This window comes from Pseudoliparis swirei, chromosome 24 (assembly GCF_029220125.1).
Source record: "Pseudoliparis swirei isolate HS2019 ecotype Mariana Trench chromosome 24, NWPU_hadal_v1, whole genome shotgun sequence".
Classification (NCBI taxonomy): Eukaryota; Metazoa; Chordata; class Actinopteri; order Perciformes; family Liparidae; genus Pseudoliparis; species Pseudoliparis swirei.
In genome coordinates this window covers 20,119,678-20,135,771 of record NC_079411.1, presented here as the reverse complement: position 1 = coordinate 20,135,771, position 16,094 = coordinate 20,119,678, and the positions used below count along the sequence as shown (strand labels likewise).

The 16,094-nt window shown below is 42.0% G+C and overlaps 1 protein-coding gene across 1 annotated transcript in view; it reads right to left on the bottom strand.

Annotated features, from left to right (window-relative positions):
* LOC130190524 (sphingosine kinase 1) overlaps positions 1-16,094 on the bottom strand; it is a 44,019-nt gene that overhangs the window by 11,054 nt on the left and 16,871 nt on the right. Inside the window, exon 3 of the mRNA XM_056409974.1 lies at positions 401-495. Coding sequence (XP_056265949.1) covers positions 401-495 — 95 coding nt within the window. The remainder of the gene's footprint in view (positions 1-400; positions 496-16,094) is intronic.

Genomic DNA, 16,094 nt, shown 5'->3' with positions numbered 1-16,094 from the left:
CAATCATGCTTGAGACAGAGGTTCGGACCGCCCCAGCTCATTTGAATATACGGACACGTAAATGTCACACATAAATAAATGAAGAAATACGCGTGGACACATAAATAGAGAAATACAGAAATGCAGAAATATATTTATTTAAATGCTGTCTTGTTGATTTATAACTTATATTCATTCATTCCTGTATTTATTTATTTATTCATACATTTATTTAAGCATTTATACATTTATTTAAGCATTTATTTATTTATTCTTGTATTTATTCATGCATTCATTTATTTATTTATTTATACTTAAGTCATTTTAAGTCCTCCATAAACAGGAGGTCAGTGTTGACGTTTAGCGTGCTGCGCTAACGTAAAGCCCCACGGATGAACGTTGTGCACACGGCCCTCTTCACCTCAAACAGAAGGCCGTCGCCAGCCATGATGACCAGAGCGTCCCACTTTGACAGGTCGGCCTCCTTCACCAGCTCTCGGGCGTGGTTCTGCCGCTCTGCAAAACACAAACACACGTTAATGTAATGTGTGTTTCCATACAGGCCTCTATTTTCTATGGAAGAAAGTAAAAGAGAACTTGGCCTTGTCATCGTTCTCCGTCCACAGATAGGTCAAAGGTCAAGGTCACCTGTGGCGAGGGAGGCATTTCCACAGGTGTTTGCTATCAGCAGCTCAAGTTGCACATGACAATAATACGCACGTCTTATTTAAATGGCATTAACCAACGAACCAAGAACGTCATTGTCAGTGTGCACGCACGCCGCACGGTGACATTGTTGTTGCGTAAAACCTCCGACGCTGCATTGGAGTGAAAGACTTCACACATCTTTACAAGGGAGGAATGAGATGAAGGATTAGGATATCGAATCCCCGTCCTAATTGCTAAATCAAGTATCACCGTGGGAGTGAAAGCTGATATACGGTCTTATATGAAGCGGCGATCACGCTGCCAATTTGATCGGAAACAACTAAATTACCCAGGAGCACTCTGTCAGATGAACCTGGGGCTCAATGATCTGATGAGGCGGGGCTTTGGTGGCAGGGCGTCCTCTTCAAGTGGACAGGGACTATAAAACCTATTAAACACACAAATTATATAAAAAATACAGATGAGTAAATGTAAGCATTGGATTTTGGCAGATAATTTCCTCAACATTATTTATTATCTGGCAATGCTTTATTTTAAGGGTCTGCAAAGAAAAAGAAAATAATATCTTTAATTAGTTCACCTTCAATTAATTAATCCCAATGAATTGTATATTCTAGAGTCTTGGAGCGGGCCAACTGAACACGCAACACAAACAGCATGCAAATGCAACAAATACAGTATGAAAAATAAAGAATCTAGTGATGGAATAGTTACTTAGGCTTCAAGGAAATACACTACCGTTCAAAAGTTTGGGATCACCCAGAGAATTTCATATTTTCCATGAAAACTCACTTTTATTTATCAAATGAGTTGCAAAATGTATAGAAAATATAGTCAAGACATTGACAAGGTTAGAAATAATGATTTATATTTGAAGTATTAATTTTTTTCTTCAAACTTTGCTTTCGTCAAAGAATGCTCCTTTTGCAGCAATTACAGCATTGCAGACCTTTGGCATTCTAGCTGTTAATTTGTTGAGGTAATCTGTTGAAATTTCACCCCACGCTTCCTGAAGCACCTGCCACAAGTTGGATTGGCTTGATGGGCACTTCTTGCGGACCATACGGTCAAGCTGCTCCCACAACAGCTCAATGGGGTTGAGATCTGGTGACTGTGCTGGCCACTCCATTACAGACAGCATACCAGCTGCCTGCTTCTTCCCTAAATAGTTCTTGCACAATGTGGAGGTGTGCTCTGGGTCATTGTCCTGTTGGAGGAAATTGGCTCCAATCAAGCGCTGCCCACAGGGTATGGCATGGCGTTGCAAAATGGAGCGATAGCCTTCCTTATTTAAAATCCCTTTTACCTGGTACAAATCTCCCACTTTACCAGCACCAAAGCAGCCCCAGACCATCACATTACCTCCACCATGCTTGACAGATGGTGTCAGGCACTCTTCCAGCATCTTTTCACCTGTTCTGCGTCTCACAAATGTTCTTCTGTGTGATCCAAACACCTCAAACTTGGATTAATCTGTCCATAACACCTTTTTCCAATCTTCCTCTGTCCAATGCCTGTGTTCTTTTGCCCATACCAATCTTTTCTTTTTATTGGCCAGTCTCAGATATGGCTTTTGCTTTGCCACTCTGCCTAGAAGGCCAGCATCCCGGAGTCGCCTCTTCACTGTCGACGTTGACACTGGCGTTTTATGGGTACCATTTAAAGAAGCTGCCAGTTGAGGACCTGTGAGGCGTCTATTTCTCAAACTAGAGACTAATGTACTTGTCTTCTTGCTGAGTTGTACACCGGGGCCTCCCACTTCTCTTTCTGCTCTGGTTAGAGCCCGTTTGTGCTGTTCTCTGAAGGGAGTAATACACACCGCTGTAGGAAATTTTCAGTTTCTTTGCAATTTCTCGCATGGAATAGCCTTCATTTCTAAGAACAAGAATAGACTGGCGAATTTCACATGAAAGTTCTTTTTTTCTGGCCATTTTGAGAGTCTTATCGAACCCACAAATGTGATGCTCCAGATAATCAACTAGCTCAAAGGAAGGCCAGTTTTATAGCTTCTCTCATCAGCAAAACAGTTTTCAGCTGTGCTAACATAATTGCACAAGGGTTTTCAAGGGTTTTCTAATCATCCATTAGTCTTCTAAGGCGATTAGCAAACACAATGTACCATTAGAACACTGGAGTGATAGTTGATGGAAATGGGCCTCTATACACCTATGGAGATATTTCATTAGAAACCAGACGTTTCCACCTAGAATAGTCATTTACCACATTAACAATGTATAGAGTGTATTTCTGATTGATTTAATGTTATCTTCATTGAAAAAACAATGCTTTTCTTTGAAAAATAAGGACATTTCTAAGTGATCCCAAACTTTGAACGGTGTACATTTACCGTTAAATACATCAGAAACTAGAATGGGCACTCGGTAGAGCATACGATTGGGCATTGAATTATGAACATTTTGGCATTAGTTGCATGCCAATTGGACAAAATGTATCATGCTATGGTAAATAAAGAGTTTGACCTTTCCATGACCTTGACCTTGACGATCCCAAAATCTAATCAACTGGTCCCCGGATAATAAACAATCATCCCACCAAATTTCATGCGATTCGGTTCAATACTTTTGAGTTCTGCAGATTTTGACCTGTTCATGACCTTTGACCTTTGACCCGATCGATCCCAAAATCTAATCAACTGGTCCCCGGATAATAAACAATCATCCCACCAAATTTAATGCGATTCGGTTCAATACTTTTTGAGATTTGCGAATAACAATAAATAAATAATTAAATAAATAAATAAATACACGGCGATCAAAACATAACCTTCCAGCATTTTCAATGCGAAGGTAACTGAGAAATAACGGACCCGTAAAATAACATGTCAACAAAGTCATTGTAGAGAAACATTTTTTCTGATCTATTGACTGCAGAGGCGGTTTGGTTATGATCTGACTTTTAATACTGATAAACCTTTCAACTGTATGTGAGGTTCTGGTATTTAAACTTCGCCATGTGTTTTCATGTGTGTGTGTGGAGCGAAGCATCCGGCCGCCTCGGCCTCCCTTTCCCCGTCACCCCGTCTCTCCCCGTCCTCCGTCTGCAGGTGAAAGGGCAGAAGGCGTGCTGCGAGGTGTGAACGAGGTCAGTGAAGCACAGCGGGCTGTCAACCCTCTCCTCTCAGCACCCCCCCACCCATCCCTCAACTCTTTCCCATCATTCTTCTTTATTTTCTCCCTCTTTTATCTTTGATGGAATATTGATGTTGTTCGTTATCATATGCAGATGCAGCATATACTCTACGTGCACAGATGGTTTCTTTTTTGTGTGTAAAATAAATGCCGTGGAGCATTCAATATGTTTATATAGAGCTGTCACCACATTAGAATGAGAATAAGAAAAAGGAATTGATTATCATTCGTAAGTATGTGTGACTTTTATTTGCATCTAATGGCAACCACGCTGGAATCTCGATCTGTACGTAGCCAAGTTGAAAAGTAAAGGTCAAGCAGTCAATTATAAAATAATATTTTATCACTTTTTATTAATATAAAGAACCCTTTTTTTTTAAAAAAGGCCCACAAATCATCCAGACTTTTCAAGGACCTGAAAATAAGAGTCTCTCTCTCTCTCGCTCTCTGGAGAGGCATCTGATTTCTCGAGCTCACTTCCCTTCTCCTAAACTCTGCAGAATAGAGGAATCAATTCCTCTTTATCAGTCCAGTCACATCACATTTCCTTATCTATGCAGAGGCTGTAAAGTAAAGGGGATTGAAGGGCCCAAAGTTGAAGAGCGCCACACTGCAGTGTGGCGGGATGAGAGCTGAGAGCAGTTTGAGACTACAGCTCGACGCAGTGAAGAGAAACACTTATCAGGGAGGCAGATAAATCACGCTTGTGTGATGTGTTTTTTTTAATGGTGATGGTGCAGAGGTAAGAGGAGGAGAGCAGTGTGTTATAGTCTCTCTCTGTGGGTAGTGACTAACTCATTACAGGCAGCTGGCCAATGGTCACAGCCTGGACAGAAGGCGTTACAGAGATGAGTAAGCTCCAGTGGGGATACACATACATAGCTGAGCATTTGCCAGCAGCATTGTTCACCAAGTTATCACTTAAGGAGGTTACTATATTGATGATGCTCATGTCGCCTTCATGGCGTTGAACATGTCAACACTAAAAATTGCAAAGTTTTTGCAACAGTTGAATGGATTCATGAGTTATGTTTATGTTGAGACATTCATAGAGCAAACAATAAATCAATAAATCCGATTGTTCACTGCAGCCTTCATCTCTTAGCCTGGAGCCAAACTACAAAGTGATCACTCTATGACCAGCATGGAAAGAAGCAGCCATTACTGTGGCCAGATCTCCGCCAGGTCTGCAACGACAAACACATGCCGTGATGTTTGATTAAATTAATACAACCCACATCTGCCCTAACCCCCCCAGTCGAGACCGCTAGTGTATCAGTTGTGTTTTTAGCTTTCTGGATGGATACCTTCTCATTCTATGAGGACGTCGACCAGCTCAGTGCAGGCGTCTCAGCGCCGTCACAACCACAACATAAAGCACTTATTTAGGCTGCAGCTGTGTGCTCCTTTAGCAGTTGGCCAAAACAATATATATGTGCAAACTGTTTTCCCCAGAGACAAACCGTCTTTGGTTTTCCCCCACTATGTCTCTGGGGGCAGAGTAGCAGCTGGGGGTCAACTCAGCTGTGTTATAGTGGCCCCATACCCGCCGGGGCCAGTTCAGCGTAGGGGGTATAGGGAGGTAATTTAAAAACAGGCAATTAAAGGTGGTTTTGGTGAAAGTGTGCTATAATTAGCCACCTAAAATATGAATCAGTTAGCTGCAGCAGAATGTCAGATTTGCCACGAACAGACACAAAGACACTCACGGAAGCATGCACACTCATGAGCCATCGCAGAATTTCCAGGCGGAGATAATAGCTATTCTATTGTGTGCATGTGGCTATTGTTTGATCTTGCAATGACTAATTATTTACACATTATAATTTACTACGAGCTGAAACTTGCTGCGAGCCGACCTGCAGGTTCAGGCCATCGTTTTCTCTCGTTGTCCGTGTGTGATGAGAGGAAGCGGCGTCCTCAGGCTGACCTTGGACCGACCCGCTAAACTTCGACAGCAGGTGGTGACAGTTAGAAAACCATCGCCCCTTCAAGTGGGTGTCGTTGCAGAAAGAATCAGTGTGATCAGTGGGTCGGCTGCCAGGAGGTGTGTGAGGGAGTAGCGACACACAGAAGTGCACGCATTTGTACACGCAGAGGACAAACACACATTCTAGCCTGCAGTGTCGCTCTCGCTTAGACACACAAGCACACAAACACACACACACACACACAACAGGGAGCGCTTCAGGTGCAAATGTTGACTGACATATTTTAAGACTTTTTGTGTGTGAGACTTTCTCCGTTAGGCCCCATTTCCCCCCCGACAAAACCTTGTTTGTTGCCAGTTTGTCCCCATCGCTACCTGAGGCTGAAATGAGAATTTGCATCATGAAGGTGAACATCAGATGCCATTAAATAGACTTAGACTGGCTGTATACGCCACGTTTGCACAGTCAAAACTCTCGGTTAACAGCGTGTCACATGTGTCTATTACTGCCCCAGTAAACACAAGACCAGCCATACTGGTGTATATGTTTCCACAGCCTCATTCCCCCAACTCCCAAAATTCAACTTTTATTAAGTTTACTGAAACAGCTCCTTCTTAAATCTACATGTATTTATATACTGTATATATATATAATGAATGCATCCACAAACCACCCCCACAAACCACCACCACAGAAATTTCTTCTTTCACTCCACTGTCCTTAAACCAAGGTTATATATTTCTTTCCCCTGTGTGAAGTCGGACAGACAGTAATAGAAACACACCTCATCACAGAATCCGGAGACTTGAATGGGTTGAAAGGCTACAAGCGCTGAAGGACACTTCCTCAGCCACGCCTGAACCAAGAGTAGCTGGGGAATATTTTTTGTCTGCCAGTGGGGAGAAAACAGTACCACAATGAAGCGAACCTCAAGATATAGTTCAACTTTCAAAAGTGTATTTACACCAAGCAGCAATTTTACAAAGTGGTAACAACCACATTAAAGAAGTATAATCCCAGAAATTATTGCTTTTGAGCCATGGTGGAGAGACTTGTATACAGTAGATTGATGGCTCTAAAATATCCTCAAGAAATTCACTAAAGTTACAGACAAGAAGAGACACAAGCGGCACATCCGTCAAAACATGGGCTGGACCAGTCCAGACTCTTTAGATCCATCTGTTCTGCTTGTTCAGTCACATGACAAAACAAAACTCTCAGTGAAGTCAAAACATCATAGGAAGGGGAAATATTTGCCTCTATTTTGATCTGGTGTTCTCTAAAATCTCTCAAAATGTAGCAGACCTATTGTACTCTTGACATTGAGGTACTTGCATCAGACAAAACTCAACATATAAACAATAATCAAGACTGCTGACCTATCCCAACGTCTGGTTTGACGTTTGAGCAATGCACTAAAATCCATGCAAACCGATTCCCATATTTTATAGGCTCTTTTCCAGGATCGCTGTCCTCCTTGTCCAGACATAGTGGTCTTCACATGCTCCCGTGGGCCAAAATAAGCTCCAACACAGTTCACCTTGTCAAATGAGCCATGACGTTCTCTAAGGGAGCCACAAGGACAGTTGAACAGAGATAAAACCAAAAGGAGCAGCACTGAGAGGTTGTTCTAGGAGATATCTGTCTCCTGCGGGGAATATTTGTAATTCATATTGAGCAAAATTTGACCCCAGAAGGGCAGCTCCTGCCGTTTAAGAAAATACATTGTTGTTGCGTAAAACCTCCGACGCTGCATTGGAGTGAAAGACTTCACACATCTTTACAAGGGAGGAATGAGATGAAGGATTAGGATATCGAATCCCCGTCCTAATTGCTAAATCAAGTATCACCGTGGGAGTGAAAGCTGATATACGGTCTTATATGAAGCGGCGATCACGCTGCCAATTTGATCGGAACAACTAAATTACCCAGGAGCACTCTGTCAGATGAACCTGGGGCTCAATGATCTGATGAGGCGGGGCTTTGGTGGCAGGGCGTCCTCTTCAAGTGGACAGGGACTATAAAACCTATTAAACACACAAATTATATAAAAAATACAGAAGAGTAAATGTAAGCATTGGATTTTGGCAGATAATTTCCTCAACATTATTTATTATCTGGCAATGCTTTATTTTAAGGGTCTGCAAAGAAAAATAAAATAATATCTTTAATTAGTTCACCTTCAATTAATTAATCCCAATGAATTGTATATTCTAGTCTTGGAGCGGGCCAACTGAACACGCAACACAAACAGCATGCAAATGCAACAAATACAGTATGAAAAATAAAGAATCTAGTGATGGAATAGTTACTTAGGCTTCAAGGAAATACACTACCGTTCAAAAGTTTGGGATCACCCAGAGAATTTCGTGTTTTCCATGAAAACTCACACTTTTATTTATCAAATGAGTTGCAAAATGTATAGAAAATATAGTCAAGACATTGACAAGGTTAGAAATAATGATTTATATTTGAAGTATTAATTTTTTTCTTCAAACTTTGCTTTCGCCAAAGAATGCTCCTTTTGCAGCAATTACAGCATTGCAGACCTTTGGCATTCTAGCTGTTAATTTGTTGAGGTAATCTGTTGAAATTTCACCCCACGCTTCCTGAAGCACCTGCCACAAGTTGGATTGGCTTGATGGGCACTTCTTGCGGACCATACGGTCAAGCTGCTCCCACAACAGCTCAATGGGGTTGAGATCTGGTGACTGTGCTGGCCACTCCATTACAGACAGCATACCAGCTGCCTGCTTCTTCCCTAAATAGTTCTTGCACAATGTGGAGGTGTGCTCTGGGTCATTGTCCTGTTGGAGGAAATTGGCTCCAATCAAGCGCTGCCCACAGGGTATGGCATGGCGTTGCAAAATGGAGCGATAGCCTTCCTTATTTAAAATCCCTTTACCTGGTACAAATCTCCCACTTTACCAGCACCAAAGCAGCCCCAGACCATCACATTACCTCCACCATGCTTGACAGATGGTGTCAGGCACTCTTCCAGCATCTTTTCACCTGTTCTGCGTCTCACAAATGTTCTTCTGTGTGATCCAAACACCTCAAACTTGGATTAATCTGTCCATAACACCTTTTCCAATCTTCCTCTGTCCAATGCCTGTGTTCTTTTGCCCATACCAATCTTTTCTTTTTATTGGCCAGTCTCAGATATGGCTTTTCTTTGCCACTCTGCCTAGAAGGCCAGCATCCCGGAGTCGCCTCTTCACTGTCGGCGTTGACACTGGCGTTTCGGGTACCATTTAAAGAAGCTGCCAGTTGAGGACCTGTGAGCGCCTATTTCTCAAACTAGAGACTAATGTACTTGTCTTCTTGCTGAGTTGTACACCGGGCCTCCCACTTCTCTTTCTGCTCTGGTTAGAGCCCGTTTGTGCTGTTCTCTGAAGGAGTAATACACACCGCTGTAGGAAATTTTCAGTTTCTTTGCAATTTCGCATGGAATAGCCTTCATTTCTAAGAACAAGAATAGACTGGCGAATTTCACATGAAAGTTCTCTTTTTCTGGCCATTTTGAGAGTCTTATCGAACCCACAAATGTGATGCTCCAGATAATCAACTAGCTCAAAGGAAGGCCAGTTTTATAGCTTCTCTCATCAGCAAAACAGTTTTCAGCTGTGCTAACATAATTGCACAAGGGTTTTCAAGGGTTTTCTAATCATCCATTAGTCTTCTAAGGCGATTAGCAAACACAATGTACCATTAGAACACTGGAGTGATAGTTGATGGAAATGGGCCTCTATACACCTATGGAGATATTTCATTAGAAACCAGACGTTTCCACCTAGAATAGTCATTTACCACATTAACAATGTATAGAGTGTATTTCTGATTGATTTAATGTTATCTTCATTGAAAAAAACAATGCTTTTCTTTGAAAAATAAGGACATTTCTAAGTGATCCCAAACTTTTGAACGGTAGTGTACATTTACCCGTTAAATACATCAGAAACTAGAATGGGCACTCGGTAGAGCGCATACCTTCGCATATCACAAGATTGGGCATTGAATTATGAACATTTTGGCATTAGTTGCATGCCAATTGGACAAAAATGTATCGTGCTATGGTAAATAAAGAGTTTGACCTTTCCATGACCTTGACCTTGACGATCCCAAAATCTAATCAACTGGTCCCCGGATAATAAACAATCATCCCACCAAATTTCATGCGATTCGGTTCAATACTTTTTGAGTTCTGCGAAAGATTTTGACCTGTTCATGACCTTTGACCTTTGACCCGATCGATCCCAAAATCTAATCAACTGGTCCCCGGATAATAAACAATCATCCCACCAAATTTCATGCGATTCGGTTCAATACTTTTTGAGATTTGCGAATAACACGCATACAAATAAATAAATAAATAAATAAATACACGGCGATCAAAACATAACCTTCCGGCATTTTCAATGCGAAGGTAACTGAGGAAATAACGGACCCGTAAAATAACATGTCAACAAAGTCATTGTAGAGAATTTTTTTTTCTGATCTATTGACTGCAGAGGCGGTTTGGTTATGATCTGACTTTTAATACTGATAAACCTTTCAACTGTATGTGAGGTTCTGGTATTTAAACTTCGCCGTGTGTTTTCATGTGTGTGTGTGGAGCGAAGCATCCGGCCGCCTCGGCCTCCCTTTCCCCGTCACCCCGTCTCTCCCCGTCCTCCGTCTGCAGGTGAAAGGGCAGAAGGCGTGCTGCGAGGTGTGAACGAGGTCAGTGAAGCACAGCGGGCTGTCAACCCTCTCCTCTCAGCACCCCCCCACCCATCCCTCAACTCTTTCCCATCATTCTTCTTTATTTTCTCCCTCTTTTATCTTTGATGGAATATTGATGTTGTTCGTTATCATATGCAGATGCAGCATATACTCTACGTGCACAGATGGTTTCTTTTTTGTGTGTAAAATAAACGCCGTGGAGCATTCAATATGTTTATACAGAGCTGTCACCACATTAGAATGAGAATAAGAAAAAGGAATTGATTATCATTCGTAAGTATGTGTGACTTTTATTTGCATCTAATGGCAACCACGCTGGAATCTCGATCTGTACGTAGCCAAGTTGAAAAGTAAAGGTCAAGCAGTCAATTATAAAATAATATTTTATCACTTTTTATTAATATAAAGAACCCTTTTTTTTTAAAAAAGGCCCACAAATCATCCAGACTTTTCAATGACCTGAAAATAAGAGTCTCTCTCTCTCTCGCTCTCTGGAGAGGCATCTGATTTCTCGAGCTCACTTCCCTTCTCCTAAACTCTGCAGAATAGAGGAATCAATTCCTCTTTATCAGTCCAGTCACATCACATTTCCTTATCTATGCAGAGGCTGTAAAGTAAAGGGGATTGAAGGGCCCAAAGTTGAAGAGCGCCACACTGCAGTGTGGCGGGATGAGAGCTGAGAGCAGTTTGAGACTGCAGCTCGACACAGTGAAGAGAAACACTTATCAGGGAGGCAGATAAGTCAACGCTTGTGTGATGTGTTTTTTTTAAATGGTGATGGTGCAGAGGTAAGAGGAGGAGAGCAGTGTGTTATAGTCTCTCTCTGTGGGTAGTGACCAACTCATTACAGGCAGCTGGCCAATGGTCACAGCCTGGACAGAAGGCGTTACAGAGATGAGTAAGCTCCAGTGGGGATACACATACATAGCTGAGCATTTGCCAGCAGCATTGTTCACCAAGTTATCACTTAAGGAGGTTACTATATTGATGATGCTCATGTCGCCTTCATGGCGTTGAACATGTCAACACTAAAAATTGCAAAGTTTTTGCAACAGTTGAATGGATTCATGAGTTATGTTTATGTTGAGACATTCATAGAGCAAACAATAAATCAATAAATCCGATTGTTCACTGCAGCCTTCATCTCTTAGCCTGGAGCCAAACTACAAAGTGATCACTCTATGACCAGCATGGAAAGAAGCAGCCATTACTGTGGCCAGATCTCCGCCAGGTCTGCAACGACAAACACATGCCGTGATGTTTGATTAAATTAATACAACCCACATCTGCCCTAACCCCCCCAGTCGAGACCGCTAGTGTATCAGTTGTGTTTTTAGCTTTCTGGATGGATACCTTCTCATTCTATGAGGACGTCGACCAGCTCAGTGCAGGCGTCTCAGCTCCGTCACAACCACAACATAAAGCACTTATTTAGGCTGCAGCTGTGTGCTCCTTTAACAGTTGGCCAAAACAATATATATGTGCAAACTGTTTTCCCCAGAGACAAACCGTCTTTGGTTTTCCCCCACTGTGTCTCTGGGGGCAGAGTAGCAGCTGGGGGTCAACTCAGCTGTGTTATAGTGGCCCCATACCCGCCGGGGCCAGTTCAGCGTAGGGGGTATAGGGAGGTAATTTAAAAACAGGCAATTAAAGGTGGTTTTGGTGAAAGTGTGCTATAATTAGCCACCTAAAATATGAATCAGTTAGCTGCAGCAGAATGTCAGATTTGCCACGAACAGACACAAAGACACTCACGGAAGCATGCACACTCATGAGCCATCGCAGAATTTCCAGGCGGAGATAATAGCTATTCTATTGTGTGCATGTGGCTATTGTTTGATCTTGCAATGACTAATTATTTACACATTATAATTTACTACGAGCTGAAACTTGCTGCGAGCCGACCTGCAGGTTCAGGCCATCGTTTTCCCTCGTTGTCCGTGTGTGATGAGAGGAAGCGGCGTCCTCAGGCTGACCTTGGACCGACCCGCTAAACTTCGACAGCAGGTGGTGACAGTTAGAAAACCATCGCCCCTTCAAGTGGGTGTCGTTGCAGAAAGAATCAGTGTGATCAGTGGGTCGGCTGCCAGGAGGTGTGTGAGGGAGTAGCGACACACAGAAGCGCACGCATTTGTACACGCAGAGGACAAACACACATTCTAGCCTGCAGTGTCGCTCTCGCTTAGACACACAAGCACACAAACACACACACACACACAACAGGGAGCGCTTCAGGTGCAAATGTTGACTGACATATTTTAAGACTTTTTGTGTGTGAGACTTTCTCCGTTAGGCCCCATTTCCCCCCCGACAAAACCTTGTTTGTTGCCAGTTTGTCCCCATCGCTACCTGAGGCTGAAATGAGAATTTGCATCATGAAGGTGAACATCAGATGCCATTAAATAGACTTAGACTGGCTGTATACGCCACGTTTGCACAGTCAAAACTCTCGGTTAACAGCGTGTCACATGTGTCTATTACTGCCCCAGTAAACACAAGACCAGCCATACTGGTGTATATGTTTCCACAGCCTCATTCCCCCAACTCCCAAAATTCAACTTTTATTAAGTTTACTGAAACAGCTCCTTCTTAAATCTACATGTATTTATATACTGTATATATATATAATGAATGCATCCACAAACCACCCCCACAAACCACCACCACAGAAATTTCTTCTTTCACTCCACTGTCCTTAAACCAAGGTTATATATTTCTTTCCCCTGTGTGAAGTCGGACAGACAGTAATAGAAACACACCTCATCACAGAATCCGGAGACTTGAATGGGTTGAAAGGCTACAAGCGCTGAAGGACACTTCCTCAGCCACGCCTGAACCAAGAGTAGCTGGGGAATATTTTTCGTCTGCCACAATGAAGCGAACCTCAAGATATAGTTCAACTTTCAAAAGTGTATTTACACCAAGCAGCAATTTTACAAAGTGGTAACAACCACATTAAAGAAGTATAATCCCAGAAATTATTGCTTTTGAGCCATGGTGGAGAGACTTGTATACAGTAGATTGATGGCTCTAAAATATCCTCAAGAAATTCACTAAAGTTACAGACAAGAAGAGACACAAGCGGCACATCCGTCAAAACATGGGCTGGACCAGTCCAGACTCTTTAGATCCATCTGTTCTGCTTGTTCAGTCACATGACAAAACAAAAACTCTCAGTGAAGTCAAAACATCATAGGAAGGGGAAATATTTGCCTCTATTTTGATCTGGTGTTCTCTAAAATCTCTCAAAATGTAGCAGACCTATTGTACTCTTGACATTGAGGTACTTGCATCAGACAAAACTCAACATATAAACAATAATCAAGACTGCTGACCTATCCCAACGTCTGGTTTGACGTTTGAGCAATGCACTAAAATCCATGCAAACCGATTCCCATATTTTATAGGCTCTTTTTCCAGGATCGCTGTCCTCCTTGTCCAGACATAGTGGTCTTCACATGCTCCCGTGGGCCAAAATAAGCTCCAACACAGTTCACCTTGTCAAATGAGCCATGACTTTCTCTAAGGGAGCCACAAGGACAGTTGAACAGAGATAAAACCAAAAGGAGCAGCACTGAGAGGTTGTTCTAGGAGATATCTGTCTCCTCCGGGGAATATTTGTAATTCATATTGAGCAGATGAGTCCGACCACGAGAGGAGGACGAGCATGACGCTGCCGTTTAATGAATACTGTGTGACAGACATCTCAGGGTGCCCGAGCAGGGAGACCGCCTGAGAGGAACCAGAGCGCCGTCTTTACGACCACATAGTGCAGAGGCAAAACACGCTCGCTCTCTTTCTCACTCCCACAGCAGTTCAGTCATCCTTCATCTGTTCTCCACTCCTGGCGATGCCCACAGCTGCTACACAGCCAAGGATCCCATCATGAGTCTGTCGCCTTCTGTTAGCATCGACACACAAGAGCCTCTAGCAGCAGGCAATGATACACGAGAACAGATATAGACGAGCTGTTAGCAAGTGTTACGGACAAACATATTATCATAAAACACATGTTTGTCATTGGTCAAATTGGGTGTGTCCCAGTGACTCACTATAAGCATCCCTAAAATTAAAAGTGTAATAATAAAAGTGGAAATGTGAGGAATGGATTAAACAATGTGCGCTGAAGTAAGCTGCTAATGTCTGTTAGCATATCTGTCTGTTTACAAGCTACAGCAGCCATTACCCATACGTCATACTTCTACTGTAGTTCAGAACGGAATACTGTAGCTTTTTATCCACTACTTTGCATATTAGGATTTAACATGGCAAACATTGGATACATTTTCTAAATATGGTGCATTTTTGTACTGATTGATGACGCCCTTAAGAGGCTAGATTGTTGCTAAGCTATATTTTTCTATAATGCTAAAATATAACGACAAATTCTGCCAGCGACAGTGGTAATTATAGCCAAAAAAGAGAGATTTCGGTTTAAAATAAAAGACTTAAATGTATCCCAGATTTCCAGTGTAAATTGCAAACTGCTTATGTGCAGAGTTACGGTAGAGCGGCCTACTAGCTTAGCAAGGAATCAATTAAAGTCCTGCTCGTTTGAAGCAACATTGCCATAAGTTCTTGAAAAGCAACAGGCTTGTTTTATGTAAAACTCCACGAGGAAACTTTGCATGACGGCTGCAATTGAAAAATGAAGCCAACGCGGAGGTGCCAAAAATTGCAGTTCCTCAAATGTCTCCAAAAGCCAGTCAATGTAACACCCTGTTCTGTTTCTCCTGTGTTCCGTGTCTCCTATGTCTCCTCTGTGTCTCCTCTGTGTTAATTGTTTAATTCCCTGCACCTGCCCTCAGCCACTCTTGTCTCGTTACTGTCTGATGTCGTACACCTGTTCCCCCCCTATACAGGACTGTCTCAGAAAATTAGAATATTGTGATAAAGTTCTGTAATTTCTGTAATGCAATTAAAAAAACAAAAATGTCATGCATTCTGGATTCATTACAAATCAACTGAAATATTGCAAGCCTTTTATTCTTTTAATATTGCTGATTATGGCTTACAGCTTAAGAAAACTCAAATATCCTATTTCTAAATATTACAATATCATGAAAAAGTATACTAGTAGGGTATTAAACAAATCACTTGAATCGTCTAATTAACTCGAAACACCTGGAAACACATTTTCAAATGTTTGATTTTGTTTTGCTGTTATAAATCTTTTTTTTTACTTGGTCTGAGGAAATATTCAAATTTTATGAGATAGGATTTTAGAGTTTTCTTAAACTGTAAACCATAATCAGCAATATTAAAAGAATAAAAGGCTTGCAATATTTCAGTTGATTTGTAATGAATCCAGAATGCATGACATTTTTGTTTTATTAATTGCATTACAGAAAATAAAGAACTTTATCACAATATTCTAATTTTCTGAGACAGTCCTGTATATTGTGTCAGTCTTTCCCTCATCTCCTGTTGGATTGTCGTCTATAGTTCTTTGTCCTTTTCCCATCGTCCTGTCTGTATTCCTGATTCTGCCTGTTTGACCCTGCCTGCCCTGAACCTGGATTCTCTGCCTGCCCCTTTTTGGCATCACCCCGTGACAAGAACCTGACAGTCAAAGCTCATCAGAATCAGAACCTTTTATTGCCAAGTATGTTTTCACATACAAGGAATTTGTCATGGCGGG